Genomic DNA, 15280 nt, shown 5'->3' on the forward strand with positions numbered 1-15280 from the left:
ACCAAGCAGCAAAAGACAGACTTAGATCGCAACTAGCTGGTTCTACAGTGGAGATTTTAGCAGCTAAAGACATACCACATACACTATGCAGATGACACCCAGCTCTACATCTCCACAAAACCTTACTCCACCCTTCCTCCTTCATCCTTACTGACTGCTTCCGTGAAATAAAATCCTAGTTTACCTGCAATTTCCTTAAACTAAACAGTGATAAAACAGAAATGTTACTTATCAGCCCTAAATCCACTTTAACCTAATCCTACAGTTTCACAATATCCATGGACACTTCCTCTGTCTCTCCCTCCTCTCAGGTAAAGAGTCTGGGTGTTTTTCACGACAACAGGCAACTGAAGGAGAGCGTGCTGTTGAGCGTGTTTATAGATAATTAATTAATCAGACAAAAAAAACACATTAATCAAGAATAAAAACAGTAACTTAAATGTTAACCAGATAATGTATTATGCACCACTGCAATTGGTGCAATGTCTTTGGGATTTAGACTTTCGGTCGGGTGAACAGGCCAACTTTGGCTCTGAGATCTTTTCATCATTTATATTTTGTAGATTTTAACAAACCAACTGGATAAGATTATGGATGAATAGATAATGAAAAATAATGTGCTATCATCTCAGCCTTATCATGTTATCTTTTTTCACACTGTAATCCTTTTCTCTGGCTTTCTTTCTCTCCCCATCTTCTTCCTCTCCTCCCTTCCCAGGTGGCCAAATGTGCCGAAGAGAAAGAGTAAGAACAGCCAGTGTTCGGTGAAGAGTATGTCAGGTAAGGATATATTGTCTCCTCCTCCATCACCTCCTAACAAGCAAAAGGAACTCAATTCAAACAAGGTTTCTTTTGAGATGCTTTTGAGATGTCTTTTAATGTGTTGGTTGGTTCTAGTCAGTGTTCAGCATTGCCCATCACTCCGCAGCTCTTCTGGGACTCCCCGGGCTTTGATTTGTGTCCTAGCAGTCATTAGTATGATAATCTCCTCCTCATCATTTTTTATTTATATTATTTTCCTTCAGAGGCATTGTTGAACATAAATTAACTTACCTAGGTGGCCAGAGTCTGAGGTTAAGAGATTTGTCTGAGTCGAGCTGCAGACAGGACTTTTAAGGTGTGAGACCATAGTACAGACTAGACAGATCTGGGACCAAGCTGAATGTGGTTTACAAACTTCATATAGTACTCTTTTTTACCCATCACGACAAATGCTCCATGCTTAATAAAAGAAAATAGGGGAAAAAAAACTAGATTAACTGACATTTCTAACATTATGTAAAGATGAATGCTTTGTCCTCTTTTGAAATCAGGGCCCATAAATTCTGTAATTTTACTTAATATTGCCTTCAGTCAACATAGGAGTAAAAAAGTCATTTTAAGTAAAGAATGAGGTAGTATCAAGCAATGTACACATGTTTATCAATGAAGTTGTGTTATTCCTCCGAAATCCTAAATATACCCCGGATATGCAGTGGTAATAATGATGATAATAATAATAATAACACCACATAAATGTCACGATGAAACACTTAACTTAAGCCCAACTTAAATAATGGTACTTTAAAAATGTTTTTCAATTAATTGTTGTACATTTCCCAGTGATTGCATACAGCAGTAACTTATTACTTTTAATTGAAAAGAATTTTTTATATCTTTCATATATCTAGTGTCTTGCAAATATCTAGCTTGACACTATGGATCTGCTGGCTTTTGAAGTATGAGAAAAGTAGCTCAGTAAATCCCGTCGTGTCGTCCCGTTGTGGGGGGCTCTGAGCACTTTGGCTTTCCAGAAGCCACTAAACATATGCGTGCCGGTGAGACTGAGATTAACTGTGATATGGTGGTCGGGTTGTGTGTGTCATGTTGAGTGTTGGGGAGGAGGGACTCCTCAGGCATTTCAGTGACAGGCTTTGTGTATATGAATACATGTGCTCTTCAAAAACTGCACTGTCCTGTCTGAGCATGCCCACAAGACTGCCAGTCCCCTGACAACAACAGGACAGTGTATAGGTCAGAGTTTTAAAGAGATTAATTTTACATACATATTGTAAATCTGAGGTAAATGAAGGGAAACAACTGAAAAGCGTATTTCTTGAATTCTGTGACTGTAAACCTCGTAAACTTGCATGATATCAGGTCTGTGTGTGCAGTCTTGTATGCTGTATGCTCCATCCTGTATCACAGTCTCTTGGGGCCCTATGCACAGGAGCTTCATGGAGGCCCCTGTGATAACACTCAGCCCCTTCCTCCCCCTCCTTCTCCACTTCTCCGTCCCCTCATCTACTCCTCTCCTCCTCATCACCACTTCTCTTCTTCTCTTCCTCTGGGCCTCATGCATCACTCAAATTCATGTCTTTGCCTCCTCATCCACCCCACCCTCCTCACCTCACATTCCTCCCTCCTCGCTTCACCTTCCTCCCTCCCTCCCTCCTACTCATTGCTCACCCTTTTCTCATTCCCTCCTGTCTCCCTCTTCAACCTCCTCCTCCTCTCCTATAGCTCTTAGTGTTTCTGTTTCAGGGTACATTCCAAGTTACCTGGAGAAGGATGAGCCGTGCGTGGTGTGTGGGGATAAGGCGACTGGCTACCACTATCGCTGCATCACCTGTGAGGGTTGCAAGGTACAGTATATCATCTCCCTCTTAATAAATGATCTTTGACACAAGAGAGCAGAGCGGATGAAAATGGAGCTAAGTGTTCCTTAAAGCCCTCAGCTGAACAGCGGTTGTTTAGATCAGCAGCAAAACAAAAGTTAGCATGTCCAGCTAATTAGCTTACTGCCTACAGTAGTGACCAAAGCCAGCATTATACTTCTATGGCCAGAGGCATTTCATGCTACATTGTTTTGTTTTTATGCATTACATTTAAAAAGTACAATATTCATGACTAGAACATCCACAGTGCAGTAGTCAGCCTTGGATGCTATAGCAGAATGTAGGCTAACATTAGCGGCTCTGTCATGGTCTTCATCATATCAGGGGTTTGCACTCCAGCTTATTATTCCAGATAGCATTATGTTTATTGGCACATTGATTATTCCTCATAAAAACCTGTTGATTTGCAATATTAAAAGTAAAACACAGGGCTGCACAAAAAGGATTGCGCCCTTGCTCGGGGCAAGTAAAATGCCACTTCTGGCTAATAAATCTTAGCTACTCACATGCTCGATCAGACAAGAGGTAAAATAAGTTAAGTCATAAATTAATTTTTTTTTCCAGAGATGTTGTTGAAAGTACCCAAGGAGTGAGTTGTCACATTTTTTTCTCTTGGACAGGCACTTCTGGTGGCAATTAAAGATATAATAAAATGACAAAGCTTATGAAATGAAGTGCAAACGAACACTGGAAACGTGGAGGTTTAGCTGGCTGGTGTAAGATGATGTGGATGAAAGTCTGTCCAGGTATTGCACAGCTTGCCACAAGTTTTAGAGCAAAAACGGATAAGATTAAACATGACAATTAGCTTTGTTTTTATTTAATAACTGCTAATAAGACGATTTGCGTAGCAGCAAATAAAAATACACTTTGGACTAGTTGATTTTTGACCTTTTTAGAAATTTTTCATTATAAAACAAGTGGCTGCAAAAGATCCTCTGTAGACAGTGTTTTCAACCAACTCACATTTGTTTGCTTAATTAGCTAACTAGCAGCCTACAACTGATAAAGTGTACACATACATACATAATGATTTTTATTATGTATTTCTCTTCTCATTGACGTCTCCATCATGTGAAAAATGTGGCTCCAGCTCAAAATGGCCGCTGGCATGAGAAGTAACTTGGAATTACATCCTTGTCTTTATTTATTTTGCTGTCAGAGTGCCACTGTGTGAGCCTTGAGGCTAATCAAAGCTGGCAGAATTTTCTGAAGCATTTTTAATGATTGATCTCACAAAAGAAAGAAATGTCAGTTTCAACATATATCAGTTTATACCACCTTTTTGATGTACCTCTGACATGCAGCAACATGTGATTCTCTAAGCTATTCAAGCTCCAAATCTGTTGTTTTTCCTCAATGCAGCAAAAGCTGAAGAGAAATGTGAAAACTTTTGAAGTGCCCCTTACAAATATTTTCATGGGCTCTTAACCTCAGAAGCCCAGGCAGTCAGCCCCAAATGTTCTGGATCCTATGGAAGATTTGAATCTTGGAAGTTGGACTCAAAGTAAACTGCACTTCACACCACCACTGTGTAAATGTTTATGTAAGCTTATTTTTCTCTGTCCAAGATTGATTTGCAGGCAGATATTTTTCACGCTGCTCAGTAGCCAACTGTTACACTAGATTGACAAAAAATATGCTTATTTGCTTTCTGCTGGAAACTTTGATGAAACCATGGATACCGCTTTCATGACTTTGAAATATAAGGCTGGAACCAGCAGCCATTTAGCTTACCTTAACTCGGATCTGAGCAGTTGCCAGGCAAGCAGCAGAGACTGAATTAGAGCTCCTTGCCAAGAAAAAGTCGGGCACATAACTTTGAGATTTGTGTGTGTGAATGTTAATTTTACTGCAGTACTCTAGAGATATGAACTGAAGCAAAAAACTGCTTAGAAGTTGGAAAAATAAATTTGGATCCGTAACAACCAGCGGTATGCATTGGAAAATTGTTGGCAGGGATGTGAAATAAATGGTAAATGGACTGTACTTACTTTTCTAGGCATACTGAGCCGATACCAAGTGGACCAGAGCATGTAAAAACACAGGAGTATTAAAACTAATATACCATATTACTGGATTCTAGTTAAATATTTTTAGTTTAGTTTTTCTCAACTGACTATGTTGTTTACTGTCATCCAAGAAAAATATCATTTTTTTCCTTTGTTGATAAAATGAATGCATGCTTACCACAGTGCAGAGTAATGACCCAGCAGAACACGTCTTGATTGCAGGTGTGGGTGTTTTTATCTCCTGAGCAGAGGTTTATTATCCAGTGACTGGAATCCTGTGGAGCAGTGTCTCTGTGGTCTCTAAACATGGCTTCAGCTGTTCTCATACCACCCTACCATACTCACATGGGAAATTATGCAGACTGAAATCCCAGTGTGGTGTTGAAAAGGCGAATTACCTTTGTTTCCGTCAGGGGATACACAGACACACAAGAGTCGTACTGTTTACTGTTGAAGCTCCATTTTAGTTTTCATGGCTTTGAGTTTTCATGTATTAGAGTGACCACCTACCAAAAATGTTTCCTTTCTTGCCATGCAGCTTGTTAGCTGAGCAACTTTTCTTGCCGGCCTCCCTAATCCTTAAATACTATACTTAACTTCTGATACTTATAATCATGTCTTTGTAAACTCTCAGTAATCAAACTGCTCCTCAAACTGTCTTGTACAAAAGTGCTTACTGAGAGACACTCAGTCAGCCATCACTTCATTAATTAACCGTTCCTGGCAGGCAGGACCCTGTCATGCAGTCATCAGCCTGCCATGTGATATAACCCATTTAATTCGCTTGTTTTATGCTCATCAAGACACAAGAACTTTTAATTGGTGGATATAATTTTGTGGTTTTGGAGTTGTGTATTACCATCACTGAATGCTCTTCCCGTTGGTGTTTTTCTGCAGTTGCTCCTTTGTTTTTTATTTGTTTTACGATCTCTCCCTTTGTCTCTTTGTCTCTTTCTCTTTCCTTTCCTGTCTCCAGGGTTTCTTCCGCAGAACCATCCAGAAGAACCTCCATCCAGCTTACTCCTGTAAATATGAAGGCTGCTGCATTATCGACAAGATAACCCGCAACCAGTGCCAGCTGTGCCGCTTTAAGAAGTGCATCTCTGTGGGCATGGCCATGGACTGTGAGTTATTATAAGCCCATGAATTATTACTCTAATAGTATTTACAAAGAGATCCATGAGGTTAGGACTGCTGCTGTTCAAAATTAGTGCGGCCCAGTGAATGTTGCCTGTTCAGACACAGAGACAGCCTTGATGGTGTTGCACTCAGATTTGTCCCAACAGATTTGCAGAGCTGTAAATTTGCCAAAAGAAAACATCCCACCACACAGTGCAAAGATGAACAGAATGAATTATAATAAATTTTATTTAACCCCCTGCCACCCCTTTGTAATCACTTGTGTTTTGATTAGTAAATGTAATTTGATTACTGATGGAATTATTAATGAAATGCGTTCACATTTATTTTAGAATTTATTTAATGCCATTACATGTAACTAGTTAATCACCAGCACTGCTAATCAGCAAATGCCAACATGCTAATCTAAGATGGTACAGTGCCCACTAACATGAGCACATCATAGCACAATCACTGCTATTGTGAGCATGCTCATCTCTGTGCTGATGTGGAGTCTTCTAGAGCCAATAGCATGGCTGTAGACTAGTTAGTATGGTGAACTTTTAGTGCTCTTAAAAGCTCACTTAGATGAAACATATAATGTGCAAAAATCAGAAGTCGGATATTAAGGTGCAGATAATTTATTTGTATTATGTGTATTCATGTTTGTACACCCACAGATTTCTGCACTGCCTTGCAGCATAACTAGTTAATCAGAAGCATAATAGAGGGCACACACTCGACATCATCATCTAATTTCATGTTGGGAATGATATTAATTTAGCAGTACAGCTGCTCTTGTGGATAAAGGAAATGGGTTTTGCTCCTCTGGATATTTTCATGAACACAAATTCAGAACATCTGGACTTGATTTCCACCTCTCTTTTATGTTGCTTATCTTTCATTCCCGTAGCTTTTCTTTGCTGTGATTTACAGCAGCAAGGGTCTGCTAATTATTGAACAAAGAAACAAAAGTAGACACGTGGATTATAATAAACACAAGATGCACACACACACATAATTTAGCAGTTTGGACAGGTTGTAAAAGCTTTTGAGTGACGTCATTGACCTCCTTGCAAACATAACCATTGCGATCAATGAGGGACGATACAGAAATGTAACAAAATATGTAATCCCACAAACTAGATATGTTAAGTAAGACGTGATGCTCTGATTTAAACAGCACCGTCACCACCAGTGTTGCTGAGCAACAGTGTGTACAGTGTGTTCTGGTTTTTATTTATCATTTAATATTGATTAACACAAAAACAGCAGTCTTGGGGTTGTTAAAATGATTTTATTCCAAGTAGAGTCCTTCTTGTGGTTTTATTTGATGTTAGCTTTCAGTGTTGCATCTGACATTTCATTCTGAACTCCTATCAATATTTCACTGGATGTTCTGAATGTCAACCAGCTTTGGTTCTGATAATGTAGAATGTCAAGGAACATTTCTGCTAGTTTTATCTGTTCTTCGGTTGTCACGTCAGGATCACATTTGCAGAAAGTCACACGTGTAGTCATTCCTGGAGTGAATGTGAGATTCAAGCAGTTTATAATGTAGTGATTTTAAATGTGCGCAAAGCAGAGTGACAGAAATTAAGAAAGCAGAAGGCATTTGCTGCATGAGTCACTCTGTCCTAGTGCTTACCTATGGCAGCTAAGTTTTGCTACAATGGGTAAAATGTACAGTGAAACCACTGGTTGTTGCTGACAGTACAGCCTCCGGTGTGGCCAGCAGTTTAACAGGTTTTCAGACGTATGCTGCTCGCTCACAGTCTCTGTCACAGATGACTAATGTTACATCTATTCCATTTGACTTCATAGCCAGCTGTGTGGCTTTGTGGATGCCAATGTCACTCAGACTGAAAATTCTCAACAATTATTGGATTGATTCCCACACAACGGAGAGAAATTAATTCTCCCCTCAGGATGAGTTTATTTTAATTTTCATTGTCATTTTGAGCAGGTAAGACGGTTGATAAGCTCAAAGCTGTAGACTTAACATCTTAATAATTAACAGTTGGACAATTTTTGCCCCTCAAGATGAATTGTAATAATTTTGGTAATCCTTTGCCTTAAGGCAACGTCTTAATGCATTAATAAAATTGCTCAAATAGAGCCTGACAGAACCGCTTGCCTGGTTTTAGACTCTTAGCCTTGTTATTGTTGTTTTTTGGTTTTTGATTTTTTTTTTAAGCAAAATCAGGAGAAGGATAACTACATGAGCTCTATGAATCTCAAGCATTTAATTTCCCCTTAGTATAGAGAGAGCAAAAACAAATAATCACATCACATAATCAAAACAAAAAACACAAAAATGTACAGTAGCTCAGTATAAATGGAGAGAACTAAACATACTGTGCTGGAGAACTCACCTCAGTGCTCTCTCCCTCTCTCAGTGGTGCTGGACGAATCAAAGCGCGTGGCCAAGCGGCGTCTGATCGAGGAGAATCGACAGAGAAGGAAGAGGGAGGAGATGGTGCGGACACTGCAGACGAGGCCAGAGCCAAACACCGCAGAGTGGGAGCTCATTAGGATGGTAACCGAGGCCCACCGGCACACCAACGCCCAGGGCTCCAGCTGGAAACAGAAGCGCAAGTTCCTGGTAAGCTTTGACTTTTTCAGCTAACAGAGCTGTTGTGTAATAATGAACAGAAATGAAAATCTGAAAATATAGACCTGATTCACATATTTTTAGATTCTGTGTGACCTTATTTCTCATTCCATCTTTTTGTCCACCATGAATAAACCTCCACATCTCTGCTTATAAATCATAGGAAGAAGAGGCTCCTCCAATAGTAATTCAGAATACCTCGGATGGTGCCAATTTAGCAAAGTGTAACCAAACACAGCCTTAAAAATGATGCTCAAGTTGTAGCTCACACAGTGTAACTCTGTTGCAAAATCCAATAACATTATCTTTTTTCATGATGTACTGCAATGCTTTTTCCAAAGGATAACCCACAATGTTAGTCTTACGAAACTCTCGCTCAAACGATTCAGGCTGGGTGTGTTTTTGTTGTTGTTGGTGGTGGTTTTTTTATGTTTGTTTTTTTTTGTTACTCATATACAAGATGGATTGAAAATATATAGGAAACTCAGCTCATGAGCATTCCCTGCTTAATCAATGAAAGCATGACAAAAACCATCACAGAGAAAAGCTATTAGTTGTGTCATTTTTTCATGAATGAGTGCCTAAATCAGGATGCTGGTTAGATTAAAGCAGGTAAGCCTCAATCACACTTGTTGAATTTGTCGTTCTCATTTTTATTTCCACTAATTACTCGCAGTATCCATGCAGCAGTTCATTCCTTCTTTCATGTAGCTCATTATTTCCGAATATTCTGCGAGCAGCTCGTTGAAAGTTGTTTCCCCTTCAAAACTCAAGCGAACTCAACACGAAAGGGAGCAACTTTGTTTCATTTTTAAAAGAAACTATTTTGCCAGCGCTCCTTTTCATCAGCAACTCTCTCTGTACTGTCCCATGTGATCGATGCCATGTGAAGATGCATGTGTCTACGCTGCTGACGTTCAGGCAAAGGTCAGCTGACAGTTACCAGGCAACCCTTCCATAAAGGCAAAGACACATTCACAGTCGTGAAGAGTTTTTGAAGCCCTGCTGAAAATTTGCTCCTTGGTGGCCAGTCTAAGGTGAATGAAGAAAAGAAAAAAGAACTAATGCCATATTTCGCAGCAAGTGACACAGCAGGCAGCAGGCACTGCACAGATACTGTCTGTTGTTGCAGCAACTTTAAAACGTTATACTTAGGATTGCCTAAAATTTCATAGAGGAAAAAACAAGAATTCTGCTTACACTACCAAAGAGTACACTTTTAAATACAGTCAACAAAAAATGTGACGGATGTGATTAACATCACCCAGATACTGAATGGCCGATAGCTCAAACCTCTGCCGTTAAAGTTACTGTCTGATTCCGCTATTTGTAGCATTGTAAAAGCCCTTAATGACCACAGCTAGAATAGAGTAATCAGCTCCCATCCACGATCTGTAAAATGTCATATTTAAATGTGAGTACATGGGTTTATAGGTTTCCAGTTTTTATATTTTAATTATTTTTCATTCTAACATCTTGCTGATGACACACAAGTTTCCCTCTAGTGAATAATAAAGTACCTTTGTGTATGTGTTGCCTGAAGCTGCTTCCTGTCTGTTATAGCTCCATGTTACTGGGACAGGAATCAACTGCGTAGCTGTCAGTAAACTATAGCCCTGCTTGAAGTTAGGTAACTTCTTACCTCAGCTCTCCCTGGTGCTAAATCCACTGTGGCACAGATGAGGTGCTGTGATTCGGAGATGCAAGATGCCCTTAAATGAATGATCCTCTGTCCCTGTTTCTGATCACACTTTAGTCTTAACTAAGTGGATTAAGCTCACATGGCACATCTAATTATCTTTACGTTATACTTACGTTATACTTACGTTATACTTTACGTTATACTACAAAGTCTGTAAATCTTTTACATTTTTAGGATTTTCTTCTGTTCTTCAATGTTCCACTCCCCCCATAGGAAAACTGTAAAATATAAAGAGAATCTAACCAATGAGCTTTCAACCACGACTGCACTCTGAAAACTTGCTCAAACATTCATTCTGACCTTTTAGTAGCAAATGGCTCCTTCACTGGTGTGCCGTGTTGTTTCTAGTCAGATGATATCGGCCAGGGTCCGATGGCGCCCACTCCCGACGGAGACAAGGTGGACCTGGAAGCCTTCAGCGAGTTCACCAAGATCATGACACCCGCCATCACGCGCGTTGTCGACTTTGCCAAGAAACTACCCATGTTCTCGGAGGTAGGTTCAGTGGGTCGTGTGTGTTTAAACGTTTAATTAAACATTCAAACATATGTGTCATTGGCCTTGATACTATGGATGCTTTCATCCAGAGTGCCTCACAGTATCATTAGTGGTTATATTTTGGGCATGGGTGGCTTTTGTGGGCACTCCATCTTACATGTAAATCTCCCCACATATCCTCGACATGTAAACCTCTTTGCTTCCTCTGCAACACAGCATTTTACGCAGGAAAGACCTACCAAATATGAGTAGCTTATCAATTGACTTAAACCTTTACCCTGGTTGTCCGATCATAGTTTAGCAACCATATAGCCGGCAGGCCTCTGAAACTTTCTAAGCATGTAAAGGTTTTGGTGGGTTTTGTTGTTTTTTTAGACAAAACCAAAAACAGAAGAGCGGCAGTGTGAGGAATGGATTAAACAGTGTATTTATCTGTTCTAGAATAAGCTGTAGCCATCAGCATGTCTGGGTAATTGCTTATTGCGAACTGCAGTCCATCGAGGCCAAGGAGCACAGCATTAACTAACTACCCTGTGTAGAGTTACATTTAAAAAAAAAAAAAAACATTAATTAATTGCACCATAGTATTTCCTTATTTTGTGGAAGCTAGTCCTGGATGCTGCTACAGTGCCTATCAAAAGTATTAAATATAGTATAAAATCATTAAAAGTATTAAAAAATAAGTAATTGCAACCCCTTCAAGTTTTCAAGTCCAGCCACAAATTCACTATTGGATTGAGGTCTGGACTTTGACTCAGCCGCTCCAGAACGCCTACCTTGTTGTCTTTAAGCCAATTCTGTGCAGCTTTCAGATCGTTGTCCAGGATTTCCCTGGACTTTGCTGTATTCATTTTACCCTTTTCCTTTACAAGCCTTCCAGGGTCTGCTGCTGAGAAGCATCCCCACAACATGATGCTGCCACCACCATGTTACACAGTGGAGATAGTGTGTCTGTGGTGATGTGCAATGTTCTTGTCTGATGGCCAGAAAACTCCATTCTGGTCTCACCAGACCAGAAAAGCTTCTTTCAGCTGACCGTGGAGGCTTCCACATGCCTTTTGGGCAAAATTAAGTCCAGGTTTATTTCTTCAACAGTGGCTTTCTCCCATAGAGCTTGGACTGATGAAGAACCTGGGCAACAGTTGTTATATGCAGAGTCTCCCCCATCTCAGCTGCTGAATCTTTTAACTCCTTCAGAGTAGTCTCCTTCTTGCACTGCCACTTTTTGAGGTCAGCCTGCTCTTGGCACATTTACACATGTGCCACATTCCTTCCATTTCTTAATTATGGATTTAACTGAAGCCCAGGGGATGTTCAGTGACTTGGAAATGTTTTTCTGTCCATCCCCTGAGTTATACTTTTCAATAACCTTTGAAGAGCTGCTTGAAGTGTTCTTTTGTCGTTATGGTGCAGTTGTAGCCATGAGTACTGATTAAACAGTGACTGGACCTTCCAGACACAAGTTTTCTTTATACTACAATCACTTGTAAAGTTTTGTCGAAAAAGCCAAATTATAATTAAATAATATATTTATAATTATATTATATTATAATTAATTATATTAGAATTAATTATAAATTTAGAATTCCATTATAATTACATTTATAAAAGCAGTAAAAAGGGGGAACATCCATTAGCATTAGAGTGTAGAGTAAAGCTAGTGGCTCTGTCCTGCTCGTTATAGGATTGTGGGACATTTATAGCACAGTAACCCAACACAAGCCTCTTGTTTGTACAGGAAGCTAAGAAGCAAAACAGGGTTTTATTTTCTTCACCTTTAATACTAGGACTACACTGCAACCGACCAGCAATCCTACATGGAGAGCATGCAGATTTTTCTTACCCGGGACATGCAGATGCTTATCTTCAGCAGATGCATTAGCAGCAGTCACACTGTGTCCAAAACCATTCCCTCATTTAATAAACATTCACTAATTTAAATTATATTAGGATTGAGACACTTAAGTCATCATCATTATGTGCCTCGTTGTGACAGGTCAATCTATAATCAACATATTTATCAAGGGCAGAAAAAAAAGTAGCTAAAAGGTTGTGTTTCCATAGGGGACATTTTTGAAGGTACTTTATAGTAAAAAAAAAAGGAAAAAAGAAAAATAGATTATGATTTTGTGCAGACCATCTGTTCGATTTTTTTCTCTTTTGTTCTCTTTGTTCACTCACATGTTGATTGGGAACATTCTGCTGTCATACTGCTGTTATCTCACCAAATACTGATCAGCCCATTCCCCATCCTCCCATCTCTCTCTCTCTCTCTCTCTCTCTCTCTCTCTCTCTCTCCCCTCAGAGGATGTAGTGACTCAACACTTGCTGATACTCACTCTTCTTTCTACAGAAATTTTGTGTGTGTGTGCATGCATGTGTGTGTGTGTGTGTGTGTGTGTGTGTGTGTGTGTGTGTGTGTGCCCTTGCCTGTGTTCCACCTCTCTGAGTGCTGTCATCATTTATATTGTAGGGGCTTCCCAGTTACATAAAGTATGTTGGGGGATTTGTTGTGAATAGAAAATGATTGTCCTTTGTCTGTAAGGAAACTCTCCAGGATAATTATGTCAGGGGTTGAAGAAAAGCTATGATTCCACATTTTACTATAAATTTCAATGGCTGAGTTTTCTTCTGTTTTGCCTTTTGTTTATGACTGATTAATGCTATCTTTGGATATTTCACCAAATAACACAACAGTCCATGAGTAAAAATAAATAAAGTAAATTCTTTCAGTATGTCATTTCATCTAGCATTCAAAAGTATTGCAAAAGTAATTTTAGAACAAGTTTTACTCTTGTTTTATCTCTGTACTGCTATACTCCAGTATACATTTTTCTTTTTGCTTTTGGTCTCATCTAACTCATGTGGTCACTTGGTGGCCAGAGGGTCCATTATGTTAACAAGCTATTTGCTAACTTTGTGTGCCAGTTACTTAGTGTCGAGTTGGACTTTAATTGGATTATCAGCACAAAACGAAGAAGCTGAAAGGTAGTAAAACACACAGAATCAGGTGATAAGCCTCTGTGGGTGCATTGCTATGAGTCACATCATACATCAGTATCCTTATTATTATTATCATTATTATTATTATTGTTATTATTTCTACTTGGAGGCAGTGGAAACCAGCCATAAATATAATAATGAACTATCTTAGCCTTAATTAGTGGTTGGATTAATTCACTTTAATTTAATTCTGTACCAAATCTTCAGAGTTTACTTTGAATCTGTGAGTCTATGACAAGCCGTAATGTGCTTTGCTTTTTTTTTTTTTTTTTTGTGAATTATTTTGTAAAACTGTTTCAAGCTGTTGTGGGCTTTTAGATTGAAATTCTGTCATATTATTTGCTGATGTCCTCTTGTGTTGCTGTGGTGTTCCCCAGCTGCCTTGTGAAGACCAGATCATCTTGCTGAAGGGCTGCTGCATGGAGATCATGTCCCTGCGTGCTGCTGTACGCTACGATCCAGACAGCGAGACTCTGACGCTCAGCGGTGAGATGGCGGTGAAACGTGAGCAGCTGAAGAACGGCGGGTTGGGCGTGGTGTCGGACGCCATCTTTGATTTGGGCAAGAGCCTGGCTCAGTTTAACCTGGACGATTCAGAAGTGGCTCTGATGCAGGCCGTGCTGCTCATGAGTTCAGGTGAGGAAGGAGTAATGTTATCATATGTAGCATGTGTTAACTTCCAATGTGTACAGATGTGTGACTTTTCTTATTTACATTCCTGTTACTTCTGCTGTTGTTACTGTTTTAGTATTCTGATTTTCCTGTGCTCACAAGGTAAAAACAAGATCAAATATTTAATTATTGACACATAAATAATACAGCGAGTGAAGCCTTCGTAGCTTCTGAGTTTAGATCACTTAACTGGTTCATGCAAATCACTCTTTACCGTTTCACATAAACAGCAACATGTCATTTCATTTCTTAGTCTTCGACTGCATCACCTTCTGTTAGAACAAAGGAAGAGGAAAAGGAGAACTCCACCAATTTTACACATCCAGATAATTGTTATTTTTAATAGTTCCCGACCTGTGACAGCTGGCTGTATTATGTTTTTCTGTTAAGGAGCTGTCTGAGAACATCACCATGTCCAAGATTTGGACATCAGCTCATTTGCAGTCAGTCACAGTTAAGACCAATATTTTGGTAAGAATTCATCCAGATCGGCACTGTGCCCAGTTAAGGCATTTTTAAAGGCACTGTATCAGCTAAATAAAGCCTGATCCATTTACATTCCCTTTATTGGAACCTTCACTCAAATTACAAAATAAACTAAATATATATATATATCAGGTAATCCTGTGGTGTAGGACACTGATAACAGTCAAGATGTCATGCAAATTTAACACAAATTCTAACCGAATTTCCAGGAGATCAGTAACGGAAAATGCAAATAAGTTGGGTTAATCAAGATGCAGCAGTTGTTCAAGTCGAGTGCTACTTAAATTAAAATTAAACCATTGCAGAAAAAGAGGTTGCAATAAGGAAATGTAATTAAAAGATTGCCAGTCAAACCTCAAAGAAAAGAAAATGATGATTATTTCTTATTTTGATTAAAATAAGGTTAAAGTTTTATGATCCGTGACGTCACTGTTTCAAGTTCATCTGAACTTTAATCTGTATTGTATTTCTCTCTCCCTCATTTGCTGCCATTTCTCCTCTCTCTGTTATACAGGCA

The 15280-nt window shown here is 39.3% G+C and overlaps 1 protein-coding gene across 6 annotated transcripts in view; it reads left to right on the forward strand.

The window, feature by feature from the left end:
• The window catches only part of LOC124072620 (thyroid hormone receptor alpha), an 85086-nt gene that overhangs the window by 60405 nt on the left and 9401 nt on the right, over positions 1–15280 (forward strand). For 4 of the 6 annotated variants that reach the window (XR_006845560.1, XM_046414135.1, XM_046414136.1 and 1 more), the window contains 6 exons: positions 719–780; positions 2503–2624; positions 5646–5793; positions 8188–8393; positions 10453–10599; positions 13983–14241. Coding sequence is in view for 5 of the 6 variants with exons in the window: in XM_046414135.1 (XP_046270091.1) it covers positions 719–780; positions 2503–2624; positions 5646–5793; positions 8188–8393; positions 10453–10599; positions 13983–14241 (944 nt within the window). In the remaining variant the exon portion in view is untranslated. The remainder of the gene's footprint in view (positions 1–718; positions 781–2502; positions 2625–5645; positions 5794–8187; positions 8394–10452; positions 10600–13982; positions 14242–15280) is intronic. The other 2 variants (XM_046414137.1, XM_046414139.1) reach the window with 1 other exon arrangement.

Source organism: Scatophagus argus, chromosome 16 (assembly GCF_020382885.2).
Source record: "Scatophagus argus isolate fScaArg1 chromosome 16, fScaArg1.pri, whole genome shotgun sequence".
NCBI lineage: Eukaryota > Metazoa > Chordata > Actinopteri > Scatophagidae > Scatophagus > Scatophagus argus.